Consider the following 26,936-nt stretch of genomic DNA (forward strand, 5'->3'; position numbering starts at 1 on the left):
AAATCCAACAAATTTCTGTCTCAATGACTTCAACCAAATGGGCATTTCCTGAGGCCTCCATTGGCTTGCAAGCATCTCTCTAATCTCTAGCACAGGTTTGGCTCTACATGCAAGGAGGAGAAGAAACAAGATTGTTCCAAGTGATGGGGCATCCACTGTGGCTGCTGCCAGAGAACAACTATATCTTTGCACAAGCTTTACAATATGAATATATACAATTTGATGGGTTCCCAAATGAACGAGTACACAAACTGTACTGTGCTAAACAACAACGTAGATACTTAAATGCCTCCAATTGTACGCCGACACAGTGAGTAACCAGCTATCTTTACCCTCACACTGCGTGGATTTTACCTAGATCAATGCAACTTGGAAAATTATGGATTCATCAAAAGGTGGGTACTGTTGCCTGATTATCTATTGAAAGTGGTTTCAGATAGTGATCAAATGCCATTGTTCAGCAAAGGGAGGAGTCTGTGAATAAAACTTTAGATGCTAACAGTTTTTTTTTACTCTTCCAAGCAATGTTAATTGAAATTTACTCAATCTGAAACCCTTCAACGATTGCCACCACTTCTAGATGCTATTAGCAGCAAGTGTGTTGTTCTAATAGCTCCTAAACTGACCTTTCCGCTTAGGGAAACAGGGAGTGACAGTGTAAAATATCCATAGAGAAGTGGACGATGGAGGAGGAGAGGTGCATGTATAATTGTTTTACATTTGATTGCAATTAAAGAGACCTAGTGTGTTGACACAGGAGGTGGGGACATAAAAGCCCCTAGAGGAATGCACATCTATGGCACTGTTGGTTTTGATAGACCACTAAGGAGTGTGCTGCTCTAGTATGCTACAGAGACACTCCTAAACGTATGTGATGTTTCTAAGATTGTATCGTTCGCAATAAAAATTAAATAAATAGGCCAAAGACCACAACTTGTAGCCATACCCTGTATATCTGCTCATCTTTCTTAGATCTGGGCCACAACATTTTATCCAGAAGATTCCCTCCAGTTGCCTAATACAGTCATTTGGTGTTCTTTGCACAATGATGTAACATGATCCAGCTCTGCCCTCCTAACCTTTGGGGCACCAACGGAACCAAACTGGTTTTCATATACATACTCCTAAACATTGCTCTTCAGAAACATCTCTCAGATACCCAATCACCGACCTACAAAATGAATATGAGAACAACCGTTACAAAAATCGAGGTTTATTGATTCAGAGGTACATAGTGAGCAGTCGGTTTTTGATACAATTTTTGAAATGCATCATTTATTTCACAGGAGAAACAATTCTTCCCTGCAGTAGTGACACTTGATTCAGGCTGGGATGTTGCAATGATGACCGCATTAAACGCTGCTACATGATATGAAAAGATACAAATGTGACTTACAAAAATAAACAAATTCTCTGTTGAAGGCTTGGCAGCAAAGGGCTGGAGCCGCAGGCACAGATGAAGCGGCCAAATGAGACAGAGACCGCAACACAGTAAACTTCGAATTCAATTTGAGCAAAATGCAAAAATGCTTAAAACCTTCTCCTTAAACAAAACGTTTTTAAGTCGCTACTGATAAAGAGGACATGGGGAATGAAAAAAATGACAGTATTTATTTACCAAACGATAAGCAAGCCTAGTCTTTGGTATCTTTGGTACAAAAACATCCAAGTCATTGCTACTGCCCAGATTTAGGTCAAACATTCCCAAACATAAAATGTGATAAAAGAAAGCCCGAGCCTCAACGGTTTGGCAAAATCGAGCAAAGAGCAGAGAAAACATGCCTAGTGGCAAGTTGTGCAAGGAGTTTCAAGTGCAGGGCGGGAAATGCTATTCACATTTCAAATATGTCTTCTACCCACCTCCTTCCCCTGTCTGTAGTAGATTCTCACCATTGCCTTTGGCGGGCAACGCTCTACGTGCAAGCTCCTATTCCAACTATTCATTGCAAGCTTCCTGCATACAAATGCACTCTTACCAGAGCACAGGGAGTGAGGTCCGCACTTCCCAAAGGGCTGCCCAAGCGGTTGGTCAAAGTAAGGAAAGCATGTGGTGGTACACTCACAATAAGGCATTGACTCGGCATTCATTGGCACTGAAGGTTTTTAGTTCATGTCAATATGTACATAATCCTAAAAAGGCAATAAATGCTAAGTGATGAGATCTGAAGCCCTTCATCTACAACTTCTACCTCAAGACTAGGAGACCAGCAAAACCTGGCTGAGTGCCTGGACAGCATGAGGGCATCCAAAAAAATCCAACTGGGGATGCTGCAAACTTTTTTTGCAATTCAACAGGATACTGCCAAAATGTAGTAGAAGCCATATTACATATGCTATACACTGTACCAAATGCGTCTGAAGAGCAACGCTATATACATTCAATGACCTCAGATCGGTTGCCCTCAACACAACATCTTGTTTTACTAAAACACTTCGACCACTTGAGGTTTCCATGCCTTGTTCAAAATCTCAGTGGAAAAATGTACTGCACAAACTAAATTCATGCTTCCAAATCTGGACATTGCTTTCATAGGCCTCTCAGGCTAACTGACAATAGAAGGGATGAGTGCCGCCACGCAGCATCCAGACACTGTAGTTGAAATAAAAATCGTAAAAATGTCACAGCAGAATTGAATTTACAAGCAGTGAAAATACCTATAAACCAAAATGAGTGGCACAGTCACATTATTTTTGGTCTTCGAAAACTTACTTCAGTCAGGTTTTAACACCATCATTGAAATTACCATAAACCTAAAATGATACAAACAGCTCAAATTCGCTTCTAAAAAAGGTTGGTGCAGTTGCCTCATGAATGGGCTTTTTTAGATTGTACAGTGCAGGGGATGGGGGGGGGGGGGGGGGGAGACGGTGGCATACTCAACTGTGTGTCATCTTGGAACATACAGAGTAACCACATGCCCCATCAGAAATATTCCTACTGCTTGCCAGTGGCAGGGACCTTGCTCCCAGTTAGTAGAATGTACAGAAAAAGCTACTTTGCAAATTTGTTCACAAAGCAATCAAACTGGGTAAGGAACTGTCCTTACCAGTGAAAAGTAGGAGGTAGCTGGAGGAAAACGTAGATTAGAAATGTGGGGCATAGGGAACATTGCAAATGTAAATACCAAATATTAAGTAGCATCATCGATTTCCAGAAGGTCCCCTGTGCTTCCTGGACAAAAACTTGCACTGCTGCCTGCTCAACTGCCAATCTTCACAAGCAGGGTGATTGTGCTAAGCTTGGAACCACAAAAGAACATGCTACATTTTATCACCAGTAGAAGAGCTAGGCCGCCCAGAAGTACTGACAAAGGGAATATGCACCTCCTGTAATAAAGTCCAAAAGCCCCTTTAAAGTGCTGCTCATACACCCTTCCTCCAAGAACCAACGCCGAGATTCAACAGGCTGTTCCATGCAGAGTGCGCTGCTGACATTCAGGCGTTATTAATAAAAGGTGATGCTGGATTTGCCCCCGGGTGGGTTGAGGACTTTGTTGTGAGAGCGTGGTACCGGTCCTAATCTGGGCTCATGGTCAGTAATTGAGGGCCCAGGCTCCTTGGCTTGTTCCTCTTTTCTCAGGTCTTTCTTCTCTTTAATATCCACCTGCTCCCTGGAATTTTCTGAAGCTGCTCACAAAGAGAAACATATGGACAGCACTGTTTTAACACACATGGATTAAACATTCATTCTAAATAAACCGTCAAGTGCAGAAGCTCACCTGGCACAGGCTTTCTGACTTCTTCTTCTCTCCCATACAAGGAAATGTTATCCTGCGACACAAGAAGAGGACAGAGTAAGAGAAACAAAGTGGTGTTTTCTTATGCTGGGGTCTGTTTGGAACTCAAAGTAGAGCAGGCAAGTGCATGATCAACTCTCAAGATTTGGACTGCAATAGGATTAATTTGTTAATTACATATAAGAGAAAATTGACAATAACATATCGCTTTCTTTCAATTAATGACCAGTCAAAGTTCACACCCTGAATGAAGGGTTCAATGCACCCAAATGTAAAGTCACACATTTACATGTCACAAACCCCAAGGAGTAATGCAGGATTTAACAAGTCTATAAAGGAGAGTTTGGAGAAAATGCATGCGATTAACTACTAACAAATGTCCCAAGGAGACTGGCACTACCTGCATTATCACCAATGCCGAAACAAACAAGTTACTTACCTTTGGTAACGCTATTGTTGGAGGAAACTATTCACAGATTCCACACCTTTTGAATTTCCCCAGGCAACAGATTAGATCCGGAAACTTTAGCAAGAAATTGCTCGTGTGCTGGTAGGTGGCACCATCAGACTCAATGAAGGCTCATTCTGTCATCGCAGGGTCCGAGGCACCACTCCTTTGCGCTGATGTCAGAGCATTCCACGTCCTTACACGAGGAGCAGGTCCGTGAGGAATTTGTGGTGAGACTGTATTTTGACTATAAAAAGTGTTAGCAAAGGTAAGAAGCCTGTTCTTCCGAGAGGCACTTCTAAATGCAGTTTCCTCACTATTTGAAAAGACACCCAAGTAGAGCCTCCAAAAAGGTGGAGGGTCTTAGGAGTCAACTTCACACAAGGAAATATACTGCAAGACGAAGCAGGCAAAATGCCCATCCTAAGGACAAGTAAGTAAAGGCAATAATACCTGGTGAAGTGTGGACAGATGCCCATGTAGTCGCCTAGGAGGTGTCTAGAACCGCTACACCCCTGGCCAAGCAGTGGCAGCCTTAGATATGTTAAAAAGATCCCAAAGACCTCCGGAGGCTCCTTGGCCTAGGTATAGCACACCTGTATGCAAAGAATGATCCATCTCAATAAGGTCTGCCCCTGAAGTGCTCTTCCCTTCTTGGCACCAATGAACCACACAAAAAGTTGGTCATCCACTTACCTTATCTCAATTGATATAGTGACAAAGACTCTCTCAGGTTTGGACTGCTAAAACGCTCTCCTCCTCCTTAGAAGGATGCAGCAGAAAGAGGGGGATAACGGACTACCCCACATCGATATCAAACTGCTGTGTCCCTCCTTTACCACTCCGATACTACCAGGTCCCAAGGCCGTGCCCCTCAGGGTTCTTCTTTGAACCCAACTTTTTTCAAGAGCCCTTTGGCTGGGATAATCCGATACTTTGGCTTTGATATATAGTATATGCGGACAATACATACTTGATTGTCTCCATCACAAAGAATCTAACTGAAATGCAATCAAACGTCTGTGCTGGTTTGTCCCACGTTGACCTCTAGTTGAAGGCTAATTGGCCTCAAGCTTAATGAAGAAAAAGCAGATGTAATCCTCTTTGGGAAAACCAAAGCCTATTAGTTCATGAGCTTGTGGCCCAAGGACATCGGGGTATACTTCATCCAACAAACTCACCCAGGAATATTGGCATTATCATGGTTACAAATCTCTAAATGGCTGATGAAGTTTCTTTTGTGTCTTCATCCTGCACCGATATACCGATATCCTTAAAATGGTCTACAAAGCATTCAAATCACTTCCCATCAGCATCATTTTCACACAGGCTAGGATTAACAGCCAATCAAAATTAGGAGGAGGATTGGGCTAGGTTCACCCTCCTGGGTGATCAGAGTTCGGCAAAAAGAAACTGTAGATGACGGTCCAAAAGAACCTAGCCAAGAAAAACGGGCGATTCACCAATTGGGTGAAAAACCACCTCTACTGGTAGAAAAGAAAAATTTCTTTTCTTGAGTCCCCTCACTCACCCAGGGTTGCCCCTAGGTGACATGCTTCATCATTGGGGCCATCCCATACATCTATTGCTTGGGGCGTGCTGCGACTTGCGGAGTTACGTAGGAGCACTTACTTTGTGAGGATATGTGTAGTGCAGTGTAGGGGGAGTGGTGTAAGTGAGGTTTAAAAAATTACCTAACTAGTGAGCTAATGTTTTTTCCTGCTCCAAGTTGGTAAGGATAAACAGGAGTTAATAAAAGGGAAAAGTAACTTATGTAATTACAATCCCTAGTATTGTGTCGACATGTTTCAAGGTATCCCCTAAACCTCTTCTTCAGGACAACAAAGGGACCAGCCCTTTGTGTACCACTCAGTGCAGGACCTATAATAAAGTGAAATATAAATTATGAATGCACACCTATTGTGGGAGCATTGGGAAAAAAATATACATACGGTTGATTCTGAACACGTAGTATCTGTCATGAGGAAGAAAAAGTAAAATGCAATTTAATACATACTGCCTGACAACCGCTCTTGTGGGCAAGTTCAGGCGTTACACTGCGTGTAAAAGAAGGTACTTCATAATATGGTGTAAATGCCCTTGAAAGTAAACTTAATTAGTGCTTAGATCCTGTGTGGGTTAATATACCACACTTGATATCTCTATTGTGAGCAAGCAAGGTTTAAAAGACATAATTAAAAACACTTGTGGGGGAGGAGCCCTGCGCGCAACCAAGATGGCCGCGTAGGTGCGAGGCTCCCGAGGACCTCCACGACCTCCTGCATTAATCCTGGCTATATCCTGTCCTTGTTGAGGGGACTGTATCGGTGAACCCGAGCTGAGGCGCCATCCGTTTTTCGTTTTCGAATCGGACCCCGGACAGGTTGCGGCCTTCTCCGCGCTGGCCCCCCGGATTGGAGTAGTGGGGCGATCCGGGGACAAAGCGAACAACAGCGGCGGGCAGGGCTGGGCGACTCGCGTATCCCGCGCTTTCACTTTCGCTTTTGCGCTCTCCTTGCCCTCAAGCGAGGTAGGGTTGCGGAGCGGGGTGCGGTGGTGTGGCCTTGTCCAGGTGCCCGGCTGACCCGCCGGCCGTGAGTCGTCCTGCGGTCCAGTGGTCGCCCTCCCCCCCCCCCGGAACCCGTGAACTGGTTTATCGGCCCTTTCGAGGAGATTGGCACGACGGTGGGAGAGCAGGCATGTCCACCAAACAAGATGGCGACCGGGCGAAGGTGAAGACGACCCGCCGTGGCCCGGCGCCTCAATCCAACAGTATGGACCGCTACACCCTCCAGAAGGGATCTCCGGAGACATCGCGCACATCCCCGGCGGGCCCGACGGAGGCATCTGCTCAACCGGTGGATCTGACCCTCCGGGACGTCATGGGCGCCATCGCAGAGATGAAGGCCTCGGTGGACCAGCGCTTCGACACCCTAGCGCAAAAGATAGACTCGGTCCTGGTGGATGTTAGCCTTGTGAGGGCTGACTTGTCCAAAACCAACGACCGGGTCGATTCCCTGGCCCACACCACAACGAGCCTCACGACGGACGTGGTGGCCCTCCAAAAGGAGGTGCGCCGGCTTGGCCAGGCGAGCGCCCTGATGGACCGGCGACTGGAGGATTCCGAGGGTCGGGCCCGGAGGAATAACGTTCGCATTGTGGGGGTGCCGGAGGGACGAGAGGCGGAGGCGGCAGATCTTTTTGTGGAAGAATTGATCCTTACCCATCTCCAGCCCCGGGGGCTGAGTAAGCTTTTTGCGGTGGAACGTGCTCACCGGGTCCCTGGGGGCAGACCTAAGACCGGTGCCCCGCCGCGGCCTCTCATTGCCCGGATTTTTAATTTTCGGGACAGAGACGCTATCCTGCAGACCTCCAGGCAACAGGGACCGGTCAAGCTTGATAACATGGATGTGCATTTCTACCCAGACTTTACTCCGGCGGTCCAAAAACAGAGACTGAGTTTTCTCGGAGTTAAACGTCGCCTACGGGACCTGAACCTTAAGTACTCAATGCTTTTTCCAGCTAAGCTAAGGGTGGAGGTGGATGGGCGCACGCACTTTTTTGACCGACCCGAGGCGGCTGGGGACTGGTTGGACACTCTGCCTGGAGATCGGGGCCGAGGGGGTGGGGGGGGTGCGGTTGGCGGGGAGGGCCCGCCGGATCAGAACTGAGGGGTGAAGAATAGGCCTTGCTCTGGACAACATTCCTTTACCATTTACTGATCGTTTATGTTCCCCTCCTATGGAGGTCGTGTGGGGTCTGTTGGGGGCTTCCCTCCTCCTCTGGGGGACTAGTTAGTTTTTCATCTATGGGGCGACAGGCACACTGCACTTTGGGGGGGCTGTCTGGGCTCATGCAGGGGTGCAGGGAGGGGGGAGTTCTGTTGGGATGGGGGGGTGGGGGGGGTGTGTTGTTTGTTTGCACCGCAAGGCAAGCCCTTTACTGTATTGTTGCTCTCGAGATGCTCTGTGGGGGACGACTGATTGCTTCTACGTATGATGGGGGGTAGGGATTTGACTGTGTTGTCATGGAATGTTAACGGCCTGGGGGACAGGATTAAGCGTGGTGTGGTCCTGCAGTACCTGAAACGTATCTCACCAGATGTTATCTTCCTGCAGGAGACACACCTTATAGGTAACTCCTTTCATGCCATGAATCGGCGAGGCTATCGTTTGGTGGCCCACTCGGGCTTCACCTCGGGCTCGCGGGGGGTGGGTATCATGATCAAGAACTCGCTCCCGTTGGAGATTGATGAGGTGCGCCATGATGAGAGGGGACGCTACACTGTTCTGGTGGGTAGAATGGAGGGTAGAGTGTTTGTTTTTATATCAGTGTACGTCCCGCCTGGGTTACAATCTACTACATTCGCGGACTTGGGGCGCCTCCTCCTGGACCTCCCGGGTGGCCTGCTGGTGGTTGGGGGAGACTTCAATGCGGTAGTTTCTGGGTCTATGGATCGCCATCCCCCTAGGGACCTCCCCCGGGCACAGGCCTGGCTGTCCGGCCTTTTAGATACACTGGGCCTGGTGGATTGCTGGCGACTAAAGCATCCCGCACAGCGGCAATACACCTTCCACTCGGGTGCCCATGGTAGCCTCTCGCGGCTTGATTACATCCTTGTCCCGGCGGCCTATGCTGGGAGGGTGGGAGAGGTGTGCCATCTGGCGCGGGGCATTTCAGATCACTCCCCATTACTGTTACATTTCGATGTCTTCCCTAGGGGGGAGGGCAGGGTGGCTCCAATCAATGCTTGGTACTTGCGTGACCCCACTATTCGTGCCGACTTAATCAAATCCTTACAGCGATACTTTGATGAGAATGTGGGGTCTGTCCCTTCGGCCATCTCCCTGTGGGAGGCTTTTAAGGTAGTTCTCAGAGGGGAGGCCCTCTCCTTTATCTCCCATGCCCGGAGGCGCGAGCGGGAGGAGGTAACCCGGGTGGAGGCCGAAATTGCGGAACTAGAGGGTGACCTGGGGAGCGGGGTAACGGACGCCAAGTTGCATGTTCTGCACCTCAAGCAGGCGGCCTATAGGGCCCTCGTCACGGAGGCGGCCAGGGGCCTCAGTAGAGAGCAACAGGGGCGATTGTATGATGTGGGTGATAAGGCTGGTAAATTGATTGCGTGGTTGGACAAGAGGGAGAGAGCGAGTCGTGTGGTCCCTTTGATTGAGGGGATGGATGGTGTGCGTGTCACCGAGCCGGAAGCCATTGTCTCCTGCTTCGCGGATTACTTCCGCGAGGTGTACTCCCCGGTTTCTCCCTGCTCGGAGGAAGATTCCCATGCCCTGCTTCGGGACATCGCGCTGCCCTCCCTTACGGTGGAGGACAGGGATTTGCTGGACGCTCCTCCCACCTCGGACTAAATTGCCCTGGCTATTCGCTCGGTCGCATCCGGCAAGGCCATGGGCCCCAATGGTATCCCCATCGAGCTTTACAAGCTGCGACCGGATGTACTGGCGCCCCACCTGCGCGCGATGTTCCTGGCGGCCCACTCGCAGGGTTCCCTCCCGCCGGACCAGCGTCTGGCCACAATCGTGGTGATCCACAAGGAGGGGAGACCCCGTGAGCGGGTTACATCCTATAGGCCTATCTCGCTCTTGAACGCGGAGCCCAAAATCCTCGCCAAGGTGCTGGCCAACCGGCTGGTCGGCGTGGTGGGCGATTTGGTCCACCAAGACCAATCTGGCTTTATACCCCATCGCAACACGGCTCTTAATCTGCGACGCTTGCACGGGGTGCTCGCGCGTGTCCCGTCTGTGCGGGAGCCGGCCATCTTGGCGTCCTTGGACGCCACCATGGCGTTTGACACGCTTGAATGGCCATACATCTGGGCGATGCTGGCGAAATTTGGATTTGGACCGGGATTCATTAGCTGGGTCAAATTGTTGTACTCGGGCCCATTGGCGCAGGTGGTGGTGAATGGGCGAGTCTCGGCCCCCTTCGCGCTGGGGCGGGGCACGCGTCAGGGTTGCCCCTTGTCGCCGCTCCTGTTTGCATTGGCCTTGGAGCCCTTGGCGGAGTGGCTGCGATGGCACCCCTCTATCCGTGGTCTCCGCTGGACCCCCGAGCATGAGGACCGCGTGTCCCTCTACGCCGATGATATCCTTTTGTATCTCGCCTCCCCGCGTAACTCGCTGATTGTCCTGGTAGATGTTTTGCGCTCCTTCGGTCGTAACTCAGGCCTTGTCATCAACTGGGCGAAATCCTGCGTATATGTGCTTTCCGGGGAGGCTCCGGCCCTACCACGGGACTGCCCGATCCAGATTGCCTCCCAGGGGTTCCGGTACCTGGGTATATATATTACTCTAGACCCGGAGGCCCGCTACGAGCGGAACTTGCTACCCCCCCTCCAGCGCCTGCGGGAGGACGTTGCGCGTTGGCGGCGTCTTCCGCTCTCGCCGCTTGGCCGAGCGGCCTTGTTTAAGATGATGTCCTTGCCGCGCTTTCTGTACGCGCTCCAGAACACTATGGACTTGGTTCCGGCGCGCTACTTCCGTGAGGTGGAGAGCCTGCAGCGGCGCCTGTTCTGGGACGGGAGGCCACGTATTGCTCTGGCTAAATTGACGCTCCCGTGGTACGATGGGGGGGGTTGCCCTCCCGGACATTAAACGGTATTACTGGGCCTCCCAGCTAGCTGCGATTAATCATGGCCTTTACGGGCCCGCCCTGAACCCGGCATTTGAAATGGACAAGATGCTCCTGCCCGGTGGCGACTACAATCGAGCGCTCTACTCTGGCGCGCCCGACTCCCGTCTGACGGGACCGACGCGTGTCATGGTGCGTGTCTGGCACGCGGCTAATGCAGCTATGGGGTGGAAGGACCGTTTGACCCGGGCGACACCGCTATATGCGTCTGAGAGGTTGGGCTCCCTGTGGACATCGAAGGGCTTCGAGAAGTGGGACACGATCGGAATCAGCACAGTGGGAGATCTCTGGACGAGGGGGGGATTCAAAACTTTTGAGACGCTGCAGACGGAATTTCAGCTGCAAGGCAGTGAGTACTTTCGGTACTTACAAGTCCGCCACGCGCTGGGCTCCGTCTTCCCTGATGTCGCGTCCATTCCGGAGTCTTCCCCCCTGGAGGACAGAGTGCTGGATGGCCATGTCCCAGACAGCACGATCTCCCTTATATATAAAAAACTGATCAATGACAGATCGTGCCTGCTGACTAGTCTCCGCGAGGCCTGGGTTGCCGACGGGCTGGAACTGGACGACGAGGACTGGATTTCCGCGGTGGCCTCTCCGAAGGAGGTGGCCATCCCGGCTCGCCTTCGCTTCGTCCAGCTTAAGATCCTCCACCGGGTTTACGTGACGGGGCCAAGGCTTCTACGTATGGGCTTTGTTGGCGACGGATTGTGTAAGCGTGGCTGTGGTGCCTTGGCAACTTTCATGCATATTCTGTGGGAATGCCCAAAGGTGGAGCGATTCTGGCGTGGTGTGCATGAGGTCCTGCGTGTGGTGACGCGTGTCGCGCTGTTGCCTGAAGCGAGGAGATGCTTGCTGAATGTGTGGGAACCAAATGACTATTCGGTCCCGCAGACGCGGTGGGTGACTCTGGGATACATGATAGCTAAGCGTGACATTGCTCAATTGTGGGGATCCCAGAGGCCCCCAGCGGTGTTGGCCTGGAAAGAACATATGGATTGGTGTATGTTTCGTGAAAAGGTAGTGTATGTGGCGAGGGGTAAGCCTGGGGCGTGGGTGAAAATCTGGGGCCCCTGGAACGCCTATCGCGGGGGTATTTGTGAGCCGCCACTGCTACCGGCCGCCTCACCAGCTCCGTCCCCCTAGCCGACCCCCTCCCTCAGCCACGGGCATGTGGTTCCCCAGTCCCTGATCTATTCCCATTCCCCTCTTCAGAGTTTGGCTGCTGGTTGGGATCCCCCACTTAAGGAGCACGTGCCGTCACTTTGGATGGCGGGTTGCCTTGCGGGTGTGGTTTTTTGTGTTGTTCTGTTTTGAAAAAAGGAAACCGTATTGTGGGCTTGGAGTTATGTGGCCTGCGCTATTGATATCTCCTGATTTACCAATCTGCACCGCCAAGAGACTCTTACTGTAGGTATGTCATATGCTTCTGCCACTCTAGCGGCCGGCCGGATGGTTGTAGGCCCATACTTGTAACCTTTTTAAAATGTAATAAACGGTTTCAAAAAAAAAAAAAAAACACTTGTGGTCCAGGACAAAACAGGACGCACACAACATGTAACATAAAAACAATTTCTTTTTTAAACTTACTTATTTTGTGGCAAAAAAAACACCTCATGGTCTGTCTGGGTGGAGGGGCCTGTAGAAACCCTATATTATAATAAGAAACACACTAAGGAATGAGATAATAAGGATTTGTTTTAAGCCATTCATCTCTTGTGCCTTCCTCTAACTGGTTTGAAAAAGGAATAAGAAATGCAGTGAAAATGCGGGAAATAAAGGTTATGTAGATTCCTGTTGGGAGAAAAAAAAGTCTTACTGTGCTCAGCAACCCTCCGTCATTACGACCTATTCATTCCCAAGGCGGACCGCATCTTAGCGTGTCTGTGCCTCGGTACCGGTATAAGTAGTCTTAAAAAACAGCCAAGTCATGTCCTCGTGCTGTTAGACACTAGAGCGTGTAACGCACAGTCGTTTTGTGGTGAAAACGGTCCACCATATTGTTTGTATTTTTTTTTAAAAGGGGGGTGACTTCAGAAAGTCTAAATTTCAGAACGAGTGCCGGTGGCCTGAGTGCAAGATGGCGAACGTCTCCCCCTGGGGCTCCTGCCCGCTCAGATGAGCTCACGTCTGGCCGTAAAACCCCTGCATCCTAACCACACAGAGAAGCACGGCTCCCGGGGAGGCGACCGGAGGGCATGGATCTGTTGGTTGGAGGCGCAGATTATAGAGATAATCTGCGTGAGGCGTTGGGGCGCTGGATCGGTGGCAAGGAACTGCCCTTTCGTCCTGCTGGTAGGAGCCTGACGCAGCCAGGTGCGCGACTCGTGCTGCATGTTGCCACCGCAGTGAAGAGGGATCCGTTGCTTCATACACAGGAGGTGTCGGGCGGGGGGCTCTCCAGTTTTCGCGCTCCCACAACGATTTTCTGGAGCCGTAGAAGAAACCTGACCCTAAGATGGCGCCCGCCGGCTTTCGCGGCCGTCGCGGGGTGGGGAGAGCTCTGTGGCCACGGATCTAGAGGTCGTTGCCCACTGCACCCCACATGAATTGCTGCTGATGAGGCCGTGCCGGTTCACTGTCTTGACCTTAACATGGCGGCCGGGGCGGCTTGAAGGCCCATAACAGTCTTGAGTCCCTGAAACCTTCTCCCCCACCCCGGCACCAATTAGCATGCAACCATGCAGGTGAGCTGAATCTGAAATCTTTAAACCGGCCCATGAGGATTCAAATGGTGGCGGGTGGGGGGGCAGCACTTTGAGTGATCGGTTTGCTCCTGGGTATCGGTGGCATTCCGGGGACTTGCCCGACGTGCCTGACCTTAACATGGTGGCCAGCGCTACTCATTCAGATGCAGGCGTGTCCCAGCCGGAGGCCCCCCTCAAGCGAAAGTTTAAAAATGGTCTCCACGGACAGAATCCCTTATCTGACTCCAAGATAGCTACCACAGTTTTCCCTACCACCGGACCGAATTTTCACTGCATTTCTTATTGCTTTTTCAAACCAGTTAGAGGAAGGCACAAGAGATGAATGGCTTAAAACAAATCCTTATAATCTCATTCCTTTGTGTATTCTTATTATAATATAGGGTTTCTACAGGCCCTCCACCCAGACAGAGCATGAGGCCTATTTTTGCCACAAAATAAGTAAGTTTCAAAAATAAATTGATTTTATGTTACATGTTGTGTGCATCCTGTTTTATCCTTGACCACAAGTGTTTTTAATTATGCCTTTTAAACCTGGCTTGCTCACAATAGAGATATAGAGTGTGGTATATTAACCCACATAGGATCTAAGCACTAATTAAGTTTACTTTCAAGGGCACTTACACTTTATTTTGAAGTACCTTCTTTTACGCGCAGTGTAACGCTTTAACCTGCCCACAAGAGCGGTGAGCAGGCAGTATGTATTAAATTGCATTTTGCTTTTTCTTCCCCATGAAAGATACTACGTGTTCAGAATCAACCGTATGTATATTTTTTTCCCAATGCTCACACAATAGGTGTGCATTCATAATTTACATTTCACTTTATTATAGGTCCTGCACTGAGTGGTACACAAAGGGCTGGTCCCTTTGTTGTCCTGAAGAAGAGGTTTAGGGGATACCTTGAAACATGTCGACACAATAATAGGGATTGTAATTACATAAGTTACTTTTCCCTTTTATTAACCCCTTTTTATCCTAACCAACTAGGAGCAGGAATAAAACATTAACTCACTAGTTAGGTAATTTTTTTAAACATCACTTACACCACTCCCCCTACACTGCACTACACATATCCTCACAAAGTAAGTGCTCCTACGTAACTCTGCAAGTCACAGCACGCCCCAAGCAATAGATGTTTGGGATGGCCCCAATGATGAAGCATGTCACCTAGGGGCAACCCTGGGTGAGTGAGAGGACTCGAGAAAAGAATTTTTTCTTCTTTTCTACCAGTAGAGGTGTTTTTTCACCCAACTGGTGAATCCCCCGTTTTTCTTGGCTAGGTTCTTTTGATCCGTCATCTACGGATTCTTTTTGCTGAACTATGATTAACAGCCACCTGATCAACGGTAAAACCTTCTAAATAAGTATCCCTGCCTACAGCATGAAGAGACTGCAAAATGTTCAAAACGCCGCAACGTATTTGTCAAATCCACAAAAGATTCTCCACAATACAGGTGCACTCTGTCTTTAACAGAAGAATTTCGTTCGGCAAACCTTCCCATAAGCTCTGCTTCTCTACCTTACAATTGGATAATGTTCCACTTATTTACTTTCTAACATTTGGAGGATGCTTTTTCTCTTATCTGGCAGCCCATAACTGGAACCCCCTTTCCCTTCCCATCAGACTAATGGAAAATTAAAAAATCGTTCAATAGAAGTTTAAACCTAGCTCTTGTAATCCTTCCTGGTACCCCTTTTCACCACCCTCCCTGCTTCAATACAGTTCAATAATATTTTAGAGCCAGGATACTACAATGGGAGTGAATAAGCAATCTACAAATCAAGATGACATAACACATAGAAAGGCAATACCACTTCTGGCAGAAATGATGCCAGAGACAAAAGCACCAGATTGTCCGTAAAGAAGGTGGTATATAGCAGCTGCACTGACCGCACCTGACGTTTATCAACATAGCACTGAGAAGTAATCCAAGTGAGAAAGGCAGTTTTAAGGATCTGAATCCACACTGTCATGCATAGGCTTGAGAGGTGTGCACATTAAGGAGGTAAAAACCAGATTAAAATCCCACTACATTATAACAAAAAGGCACAGACAAACATATGCAAGACCTTTCAAAAGAAGCATCACAACTGGACATTTCAATAGAGAGGACTGAGCAGACAAATGAAGAAAGGTTGAAAGGATCGAAAATGTACCTTAAACTGATCCCCAAAGAAAGGACGTGTTGGGCTAAAGACAGGACTACCAGAATAGCATTGGAAAGTTTAATCTACAGCTGACTGACCCTAACAGTCCTCCCAGAAGGCCTCAAGCTTTTCCCAACATCTAAAATAGATTGACTATGGGGCAGACCACAAGCAGCCAAGATGAGTTTCACTACTTTATCAAGCAGATCATATCCACTCAACTATTTCCGCTTGTTCTCCATTAATGTAGATTTGGATGTACAACTTTACCCTGTTGCTTGGACAGCAGGTATTTCAGAAAGGGTAGATGGAGCAGAGGGCAGACAGTCACTTAGTTTGGTGTACCAGATCCTCTGGGCCAGTCAGGGGCTATAATGGTGAGCTGAGCCTAGTCCCTTCTTGTCTTCTTCAGGTGCCAGGAAAGTACAGGCAGGAACCATAAATGAGACGGGAGTTCCACGGTAGATGAAAAAAGTCTCCGGTGGCATCCTGAGGTGAAAACTGTAGAAAACAAAAAGCTCAACCTGCCACTTCTGGAGTCAGGAGACCGCTCATCTGACAAAAGGATGCTGTCCAAGGAGCACTCCCAGTGCTGGGCCCATAGAAGGTGGAGGTTATGTTATGGGTTTTTATAAAGTGCATGGTTACTCCAGTCAGAGTGTCCCCACACTAGGTTTCCATAGACCACAAAGGTTCTGCAATTGATCCAGTGCTATTACAAATGTCAAAAAACAAGTTTTGAGTTTTCTCCAGAACATGGTTTTCGAGGGTTCTAGTCTCAGCTCAGAAGGGAGGGAGTTCCACAACTGCTAGATAGCTGCTAGATAGCTGAAGGAGCAGCAACCCAAACATGCTCATTCTATCTTAGGGATCACAGTCAGCGCTGCCCCTGAGGCATCTATTTGGATGGTACCATCTAATCAGGGGCAAAAGGTAATGAGGACCTCTCGGATTCAAGGTTTTATGGGCAATGTGGGGCGTCTTTAAGGAGACTCTTTCCATAATAGGGAGCCAATGGAGACTAAAAAGGGCATCGCCCATAGGTGTGTATCTAGGAATATTCAGGAGCATTCGTGCAGTAGCATTCTGGACCATCTGAAGTTTTTTCAGTCTATCCTGAGTAACCCAGAGATAAAGGAAATTCCAGTAATCCAGTCTGGATACTAAAATGGCATTGAACTACTGTCTTCCTTGCCTAATCAGGAAGGAGCCCCAAGATCTTTTGAAGTATTTTAAAGATACCGAAGCATGTTTCAGCCAGGGCCTCTACCAGCCACAAGACAGGGTACACTCAAATACGAAGCCCAGGTTTTTAACTTTTTGATTAGGAGGAGAACGTGTTGAGCCTAGGTTGTCTAGCCACCAGACAGATGACCATAACAATGGTTGCTTCCCTACAACCAACAATTCGGTCTTACCAGCATTAAGTCTCAGGCAGGTGGTGTTCATCCATTCAGCTAAATCCACCAGACATGCTCTAAAACCATCCGCTGCAGTGCCTTTGTCCTGCGTCAGTGATAATTATCTGAGCGTTGTCAGCATATGACACGATCTTAATGTCATGACGCTTGACTACATCAGCTAGGGGGCGCATATATAGATTAAATAAAGTCACTCAAGGCTGAGCCCTGTGTACTCCTTGCTGCAGTAGGAGGATCTACGAAGTGCATGGCGGAAGTAGCACCTGAAATGTGCGATTCTGGAGATAGCCTACCAGCCATTCAGTAGCCAGACACCCAACACCGTACTGCCACAGTTGTTTCAGTAGAAGACCATGGAACACGGTGTCTAAGGCCACACTGCAGTTTTATGTGCCAAGGGGCATAAGAAGCCAAGTCAATACATGAAGCCAGGAGGCCTCAGAACTGTTCGAGATAGAACACAGGGTAGAGCTTGAAGCTTAAGGGTCATATACTCGATGTACCAGACTCTTTGCATGGGTGGAACGGCTTTGCACACCACTGTGTACAAAATGGACCCAGAATGGACCCTATAAAGGGAGGCCTCTGCACTGGCCAAAGTAATGATTTCTGCTTGTTGATTGAGAATGCTAGAGGAAAAAAGGAGCGAGACAGTAATCTGCAAGTGGTCCACAACTGACTGAAGGTCGTTGAGGTACAGGAATATGTACACTCCCAACATGAAAAGATGGGCCGTGACCACTGCAATCACCTTCGTAAGCACCACTGGGCTTGAAGTAGGGGCAAAGGGCAGGAAGGTGAACTGAATGTGTTCCCCACCACAAAGCACAGAAACCGAATGATAGTTACATGAAAGTGCACATCCTGCAAGTCCAAGGACATCAACCAATCCCCAGGATCAAGGGCTGAGAGGAAGTGCGCCAGGGCTACCATTTTTAATTTGTCCTTCCAATGAAAGGTTTTCAAGGTGCAAAACTTCTAAATTGTTCTGAGCTGGTCGTTGATTTTGGGCACCAGGAAGTAACCACAGTTGCACCCAATGCCACTCCCCTTCTCGGGGGGAGTGTCTTTTGTCTGACAATGAAGACCTCTTTGTCAAGGATGGAGGCATGTTCTGATAAAGAAAAAAAAGATAGTTGGTGGGAAGGGCATAGTTATGAAGGACATCATGCACAGCACACAGCACTGAGGTGAGGTAACCACACACCAGCTAGGAAGGTATAAGTGCCTCCCACAAACACCACCTAACTACTGCCCCGACACCGCAGGCAACTCTAACAGGGAATCTTCCTCTGCAACAACAACATCCCATGGACTGAGATACGGTATGGCAGGCTGCTGCACAGGCTGAGACAGCCGCCTCAGGTGGTAACGCAGGCCATGGGAGCAACCCTTACACTACTGGTATTGTTGGTGGAGAGAGCAAGCCAAAGAATCAGGCTGTGCTTTGGCTGTCGTAAATCTCTCCAAAAGGTAAGTCTACCATGTTACCAACAGCCTGGAGCCATTAAATGGCCTGTACATGAGGAATGCCTGCATGTCTCAAGAAAACTCACAATATGTCAACAAATCAGCACACAGTACCCACATAATCACCTAGTCTGTGGTGTCCAGCATGGCCAGCAAAATGCATTTAGCGACGTCCTCCCTATCATGGATTGTTTGTGTGAAGGACTTCTGAATCATTTCAGGAAGGGTGGACATGCTCTTGCTCACCATATTCCAAGGGGGCGTGAGTGGATCAGCCCAATATGCTAAGCTTATGATGGAGAACACCCACTTGCAAAGAGCATCAGTATGCTTTGAATCTCTATTAGGCGGGGCAGTTGGAAAGACATTTGGCTGACCTTGATGGCTGAAGCCTGCCTACACAACTGGATTTTCCAGTGCTAAAAGCAGGTCTAGGACTTCTAGTGATGGAGCAACTTCCTAGTTGTGCAGAGCAAAGCTTTGACTAATCCGCAGTCAGTGCTAGTCAGGGCCTCACATAAAGACACTGAAGTTGAAGGGCCAGGCTGCAAAATTTCCGCAAGCAGATCAGCCTTTGTTTCCACAGTTAGCAACTGCAGTTCAAACACCTCAGCTGCAGTATGTACTGCTACAGCAAAGGAGGCACTTCCTTCTGTTCAATTCTGTCTCTGGAGAAGTGTCAGGGCGATTAGCATTTTGGAGGTCTAAATACAGTCCATCATCAAGCTACTGAGGGGCAACAAATTGCTAGATTTCCCCTCATCATTCCCATCATGTGGAACTATCTGCAAATGTCCACTATTTCCTGACCACCCCCTTCATGTGGGACATTCTGACAGTCTTGTATGGCAAGTCTCAGACAAATAGGGTCTCCAGGTGCAAAGCTATTGGTGCAGAGGTACTGCTGGACAGTTCAACACCACTAGATGTGCCTTAGGAAATCTGGAACAAGACATTGGCCAATACAAATATTTTGGGCCAATAGTGGTTTTGGATCTGGTGCCTCTTGAGATGGGGCTAGTATGGGGACGTGTGTGGCCTCCAGCAAGAGAGTAGAGGCCTAACAGGATTGGTTGGTATCGGTGCAGGACTCTGTGGCTGAAGTGTGACAAGGGGCCTTGACTGATGCACGGGGCCAGTGAGGCACTTTAAGGGGGAATTGTTTTGAGAAGCTGCTGCATTAAATTTAAGGTGTGCCTGCGCCAGCTGTGGGATGAGTCGGAGTCAGATGGCTGATCACTGGACTTCATCTTAGACTTACCAGGGGCATGGACCAGGATCTGGACTGGCACCAACTTTAAGCTGGAATGGATCCATGACTTGCAATGTAACAGGTCTCGTTTTCTTGTGCTTCGTGGCATACAATTTCGCATCCCGCACCCTGATGGCCTATGGATGAATCGAGTAGCATCTGCCATATGACTTTGAGGTCTGCCTTTTGGTGTATCTGATCCAATCAAGCTTCAAAGTTGTTTGTAATTAACATCTGCTTCTTGCAAGTGCAACATGGTTTATAGCCTTTAGCCTTCAGAGAAGGCATCCCTAGCACAGTTGCACTAGAAAAAACGTTTTGGAAGTCAGAGAGAACTGTACGCTTGGGAGAAGAACTATGGATCCGCAAGGGTAATGCCTATATACAGTTCTGTGTCATCACTAGCAGAGGAGGGATCAGGTTGCCGTGCAGTCTGATGTTGCCACATCCCAGTGCGCAGGAGTAACTGACGAAGCTACTGATGAAAGAATTTCCGGATCCATCATGGTGCACAGGGGAACTCAAAAGGTGGGGAATCTGCAGTACTTTGGTTAAAATGAAGTCGAAGATAGTATGGCAAAGTCCAGTTAAGAAACGTCAAATTATGGTAGAACTGAGTATTAGCGACTTGGCATGCACTGTGTGATGACCTGCGAAAACAAAATCCATTTATTTCAACCCCTGCAGTCACAGCCAAACATTTGGCATGGCTAGAACACACACACACACACACACACACACACACACACACACACACACACACACACACACACACACACACACACACACACACACACACACACACACACACACACACACACACACACACACACACACACACACACACACACACACACACACACACACACACACACACACACACACACACACACACACACACACACACACACACACACACACACACACACACACACACACACACACACACACACACACACACACACACACACACACACACACACACACACACACACACACACACACACACACACACACACACACACACACACACACACACACACACACACACACACACACACACACACACACACACACACACACACACACACACACACACACACACACACACACACACACACACACACACACACACACACACACACACACACACACACACACACACACACACACACACACACACACACACACACACACACACACACACACACTTTTTACTTCTGTTTATCTTTAAAAAGTTTCAAAGAACTTTTTTACTGTCAGGAGTTATTACTTTTCCTAAAGACTACATAAAGGTCTGCTTGACGAACAAGTTACTTACCTTCAGTAACGATATATCTGTAAGAGATATATTAGTTATAGATTCCTTACCTTGGAATTACCCCCATGCATCAGACTGGATCCAGAGAATTTTCTCAGCAGTACTCCTGGGAGTTGGTAAGTGAAGTCGGTCAACTCCGCGTTCGTCGTTGTGATCGTGGGGATGACGTCGCGGTATCTATTTAGAAACCGCCCCTGCGCGCTGAAGTCCGTTCTTTTACATGACATTCCACACCAGAAGCGCAGAACCATGCAAGACCTGGACCACTGGTGCACAAACCTAGGGCCCTGAAAGCAAGTCCCTTACTCTAGAAGTCAGTTTGCAGAACGGGGAGGTTGGGTGGAGCGGTAAGGAGTAAATAACTAATATAGGTCTCATTCAGATGAGCAAGTTACCTTCAGTAATGATATATCTCTAAGAGCCTATTAGTTATAGATTCCTTACCTTAGAATGGATACCCCAGCAATACCAACCATGGAGGAAGGTCTGAGAACTAAGTTCACACCAGAAAGTCATGGAGAACTAAACAGCCTAAGAAGCAGTCTCTCCGGACTGGACTATCCAGGCAGTGATGTTTAGTGAACGTGTGCAGTGATGCCCACGTGGCTGCCTGACATATCACCGGAGGCCCCTTTTTTTTGCCAAGGAGTAAGATCTTAATGCAAAGGACGATCCATCCAGAAATGGTCCGTTTTTGCACAGTCCGACCTTTCTTGGCACCCACATAACCAACAAATAGTTGATCGTCCACCCGGAATGGTTTTGTACGATCCAGATAGAATAACGCACGTTTTGGATCTAGACGGGGGAGCCTCCTCCTCCTTGGAAGGATTGTGGGGCAGGTGAAGGGGGGCAAAGTGATGGTCTGCCCTATGTGGAAAAAGGTAACCACTTTGGGAAGAAAAGAAGGGCTAGTTCGAGGGACAACCTTGTCCGGATGAACAGCAAAAAAAGGAGGTTTAGAAGATAGAGCTTGAAGCTCACTCACCCTGTGAGCAGGAGGTGATGGCAACCAGAAAAGCAGTTTTTAAAGTCAAGAGTCTGAGAGGACAATTATGTAGTGGGTCGAAAGGAGTACACAAGGTAAGTTAAGGCCAGATTCAAGCCCCACTGTGGCATTACGAAAGGAATAGGAGGTAAGAGGTGAGTAATGCCCTTAAGAAACCTATTTACAATAGGGAACTTGAAAAGAGAAGGCTGATCAGGTAGGCGGAGAAAGGCCGAAATGGCACAAAAAAGCCTTTAAGGGTGCCCAGGGCAGAGCCCTGCTGGGCCAAAGATAGAATGAAGAAGAGAACCTCTGAAAGAGGGGCAGAAAGGGGATCCACAGCCTTTGCTGTGCACCATGCCACAAATTTGTTCCATCTACAGGCGTATACAGTTTTAGTGGAGGGACGCCTGGCTTCCAAGATGGCATTACTGACTTCGGGAGTAACGTCAAAAGCGGTCACCTGTTGCCGCTCAATCACCACTCAAGGAGGTGAAGGCTGGACAGGATCAGTTGGAGGACTGTCCCATGCTGCTGCAACAGAAGATCCTCCCAAAGAGGCAGTCTGATCGGAGGATCGATGGCTATGTTCAAGAACTCGGAATACCAGACTATTCATGCCCAGTCCGGAGCCACAAGGATGACTTGGGCCCGGTCGCACTTCAGCAGTCTGGGCAGAAGTGGTATAGGCGGAAAGGCGTACAGAAGAACACAATTCCACTTGTGACGAAAAGCGTTGCTGAGCGATTGCCGCCTTGGAAATTCCAACATGCAGAACTGCTGACATTGCGCGTTCTCTTCGGTGTCGAACAGATCTAACCAAGACTCTCCCCACGGCTGAAAGAGACCTTGCACCACCTCCGAGTGAAGACACCATTCGTGGTCCATCATGCACCGGCAACTGAGTCCGTCCGCCCTGGTGTTCAGAGAACCTGCCAGGTGTTGAAGCACCAGGGACATGCCCTGATGTTCCAGCCACATCCAAATGCAAAGAACCTCCTAACATAGGGTCTACAACCCCACCCCACCCATTTTGTTGCATTTCCACATGGCGGTGGTGTCGTCCGTGAACACCTGCACTACCCTTGTGCTGACCGAAGGAAGGAATGCCTTCAGTGCAAGATGAATCGCTCCGAGCTCCAGAAGGTAGATGTATAGCCCAGACCCCGCCAGATACCTCTGATCTCTGCCTCTCCCATGTGGCCGCCCCATCCCAGGAGTAGCGCATCTGTCACCACTGTGAACTGTCGTTGGGGGAAGGGTGAGGGATCTGCCGTTGACCCAATACTGGTTCGTTAGCCACCACTGCAATTTGTGTGCAGTGCCCTCTGAAATTCGGACGCAATCGGAAAGATTCCCCCGATGCTGCGCCCACTGGCACTTCAGGTACCACTGCAGAGCACGCATATGCCACCTGGCATGATCCACCAGCAGCATCCAGGAGGCCCAGCAGCCTCAGATTCATTCTCACCGAAATCCAGGATAAAGGCTGAAACATTGTTATCATAGCCCAAATATCCCAGACTCGCTGCTCGGGAGGAGAGGCCTGAAACTGTGCCATGTCCAGAACCGCCCAGATGAAAAGGAGCTTCTGAGAGGGAATCAGGTGTGACTTCGGCACGTTGATAGTGAATCCCAGCGAGTGCAGGAGGTCCGCCGTAATCTGAAGGTGGGAGACAGCCTAAGGGGAGCTCGCCTTCAGCCAATCGTCGAGATAGAGGGGGGGGAGAGAGACTGGTACCCCTGAGCAACGCAGATGAGCTGCGACCACCGCCATCACTTTCATGAACACCTAAGGGGCACTGGTAAAGCCGAAGGGGGGCACAGTAAACTGAAAAAGCTTGTGGCCTACCGTAGGTAACGCCTGTGGGCTGGCAGGACGGGGATGTAGAATAAGCGTCCTGCAAGTCCAATGCTACCATCCAGTCACCAGGGTCGAGGGCAGACAGAAACTGAGCTAATATCAACGTTTTGAACTTCTCCTTCCGGAGGAAGCGGTTGACATCCCTGAGGTCCAAGATAGGACACAAGTCTTTGTCCTCCTTGGGTACCAGGAAGAAGTGGGAATAACCACCACAAACTACTTCTGGCACAGGGACTGGCTCGATAGCTTCCTTGGCCAAGAGAGCCATAACTTCATGACGGAGAAGGGCCAAGTGTTGGTGGGATGGAGGGAGGTGTAGTCTCAAAGGGGAGGTTGTAGCCCCTTCGGACCATCTGCAAAACACACCTGTCCGACGTGATGGTGTGCCAGTGGGAAGGTGATGGCGAATCCTGCTGCCCACTGGCAACTGATGGCCCTGAAAGGTCAGACTAGGAAGGTCAGGGGGGCATTGGTGGACTGGCCGCCCTCTGGCCCCTGGACCCACGACACTGGGTCCTACATCCCCGGCCACGCAGAGGCTGGGTGGCTTTTGCAGACCTGTGGTGGCGAAAGGCAGACTGCATGGGGTGAGAAGTCGCTGCAAGGCCCAAGGACCTGGCCTGTATCTTCAGAGTCCTTGAAGCACTTGAGCGATTTGTCTGCCTTGTCGCCAAACAGGCGCTGGCCATCAAAGGGCATGTTCAAAAGGGTAGATTGGACATCCTCAGAGAAGCCAGAGGTTCTCAGGCTGGCGTAGCATCACAGTGCTACTGACAAGGAAATTGTCCTACCCAGTAAGTCGGCAGTATCCAGTTCACACCTGATGGTGAACTGTGCTGGGTCTCGACAGCCACTCAGGGTGATAAGGAATGGCAGGGAAGAACAGCAGTACAAAAAGTACCCTCCAGCGCCGGTACCAGCGTCGGCCGATATCGGTCCAGCTCCATGTCCAAGTCGAGGGGGAGGCCGGGGTTGGTGCCGGCCGGCAACGCAACCAGCGTTGGAGGGGTCGTCCGAGGGATCAGTGCTGGGAAAGGTACCGTGAAGTTGACCGGCATCAATCCGGATCCATGCCTGGATCCATGGGGCCTTGCGGCACAGAGGCCAGAGCCGCCGGCATCGAAGGCCTAGAGCCCTCAGCTGAGTCCGCAGGGCCCGAAGGCACGCCAGAGGAGTCGGGCTGCCCAAATATGGAATGAAGGGCTTCGTAAAAAGCACAAAGCTGGGCAGGGGACGCTCCGGCTCCCAGGACGGAGGGAAGCTCGGAGCTGTCCCAGCAGGCTCAGAGGGCAGAGCTGGAAGAAGACGACCCTCCACGTCCCGCATCTCGTCAGTCAACAGACGGGGAGAAGGCAAAGAGCGACGATGCTTCTTCGCCTTCTTCCTGTGCTTAGTCTTACCGGATGACGAAGACTTTGATGAGGAATTATGGTGGTGGCTCAGCGACCAGTTCCGCGACCTTCCTCTGGACCGGGACCTCGAGCGGCGCAGAGCCGACTGCCGGGCCTCCAGAAGCTTTCGGGACGGCACCCGCAAAGACATCGGGTTCATGGCCCGACATAGCACGAATTCAGGTCGTGGTCGCGCTCCAGGCACCAGAGGCACACGAGGCGCGGTACCGTGACAGACATCAGCTTGTAATAGGAGTCAGAAGGCTTGAAGCCGGTCCGGCAGTGGGACATCCCAAAGTGCACCAGGAGTCTAACAACTCAGAAAAGATAGTGACAAAAGTCGAAAAAGCTTTAGTCAAAAAAGGGACTAAGGCCACCGCTCTCACCGGATCTGCGCTGGCTGGCGTGGAAAAAGATAGAACTGACGTCAGACCGCAGGGGCAGCGTCTAAGTAGATACCTCGACGTCATCCCGGCGATCAGGACGCTGAACGCGGACTCAACCGACGCCATCTAGTGACGCTCAGGGGTACTGCTGAGAAAAAATTCTCCGGATCCAGTCTGACGTCTGGGGGTAATTCTAAAGGTAAGGAATCTATAACTAAGTCTCTTTCAGATAACCTATGCAGAGGTGTTTCTTCGCGGTAGAGGTACAATGCCTAAGAAATGGCATTGATGAAAGAGCAATGTGTCACTAAGCGGCATTTGATTTTTTAGAGAAAAGTATTCCAACAATGAAAAAGAGTAAATAGCGAGCTCCCATCAAAGCACAATTAAGTGAGTGATCAGATTTGGATTATGCCTACGGTCTGTAGGAGCAGCCTTTGAAACTGTTTAATGCAGAGATGCAAGAGTTAAAGAAAAGGACTATTTACTGCAACTGACAGTGCACAAATGGAATCTAACTCAGAGGTCTTCAAACTGTGGGTGCACCTCGCTGGGGTCTGTCTTTCCATTCACAGAGGGGGTGCGACTGCCTCAGCAAAGAAGTAAGAATGAAGATCACCTAGAAGTGCAACCTCCTTTATTTGGCACCTTTTTTCATTTACAGACCTTGAAGTGCATAAACGAAGGGAACTGTGATAGGAGTGCCATGGGGCGGCGGTCAGCGAGTGTGGTGGTAAGGTCTAAGAGGTGGCTAAAAAGAACAAAATATTCAAGTTTTAGGTTTCTTTTTTTTTTTTTTAAACATATTTTAGTTCGTCAATTTGACTATCACAACGCAGGGCCTGTACTCCAGAGATGTCTGCCATATCAATCATACATATACAGGCAAGCAAATGACATTTGTATATGAAAAATCAAAATATATACCAAATGCATGTTTAAAAACAATTAGTGTCCCCACCCTCAACTCCTCCCCCCTCCCCAAACTTCCCTGTGATCGCACTACTTCTGCCTAATCTTCTTCTCCCGCTCCCACCAACCAAATATCCCACCCTCATGGCTCGCACCCCCACGCACGCACCCCCCCAACCCCCCCCTCACCCTCGGCCACTGGACCCTACTAGCAACTACCCCAATGAATGGGTCTCCACCTCCACC

General features: G+C 49.4%; 1 protein-coding gene across 4 annotated transcripts in view; it reads right to left on the bottom strand.

Moving 5' to 3' along the window:
* Nucleotides 1-1,197: 1,197 nt before the first annotated feature.
* The window catches only part of JPT2 (Jupiter microtubule associated homolog 2), a 239,269-nt gene continuing 213,530 nt past the window's right edge, over nt 1,198-26,936 (bottom strand). For all 4 annotated transcript variants that reach the window (XM_085628161.1, XM_085628160.1, XM_085628158.1 and 1 more), the window contains exons 4-5: nt 3,720-3,771; nt 1,198-3,627 (exon numbers count right to left, since the gene is read on the bottom strand). In XM_085628161.1, coding sequence (XP_085484287.1) covers nt 3,446-3,627; nt 3,720-3,771 — 234 coding nt within the window. In that variant the 3' untranslated portion in view covers nt 1,198-3,445. The remainder of the gene's footprint in view (nt 3,628-3,719; nt 3,772-26,936) is intronic.

Source organism: Triturus cristatus, chromosome 10, assembly GCF_964204655.1.
Source record: "Triturus cristatus chromosome 10, aTriCri1.1, whole genome shotgun sequence".
Taxonomy (NCBI): Eukaryota; Metazoa; Chordata; class Amphibia; order Caudata; family Salamandridae; genus Triturus; species Triturus cristatus.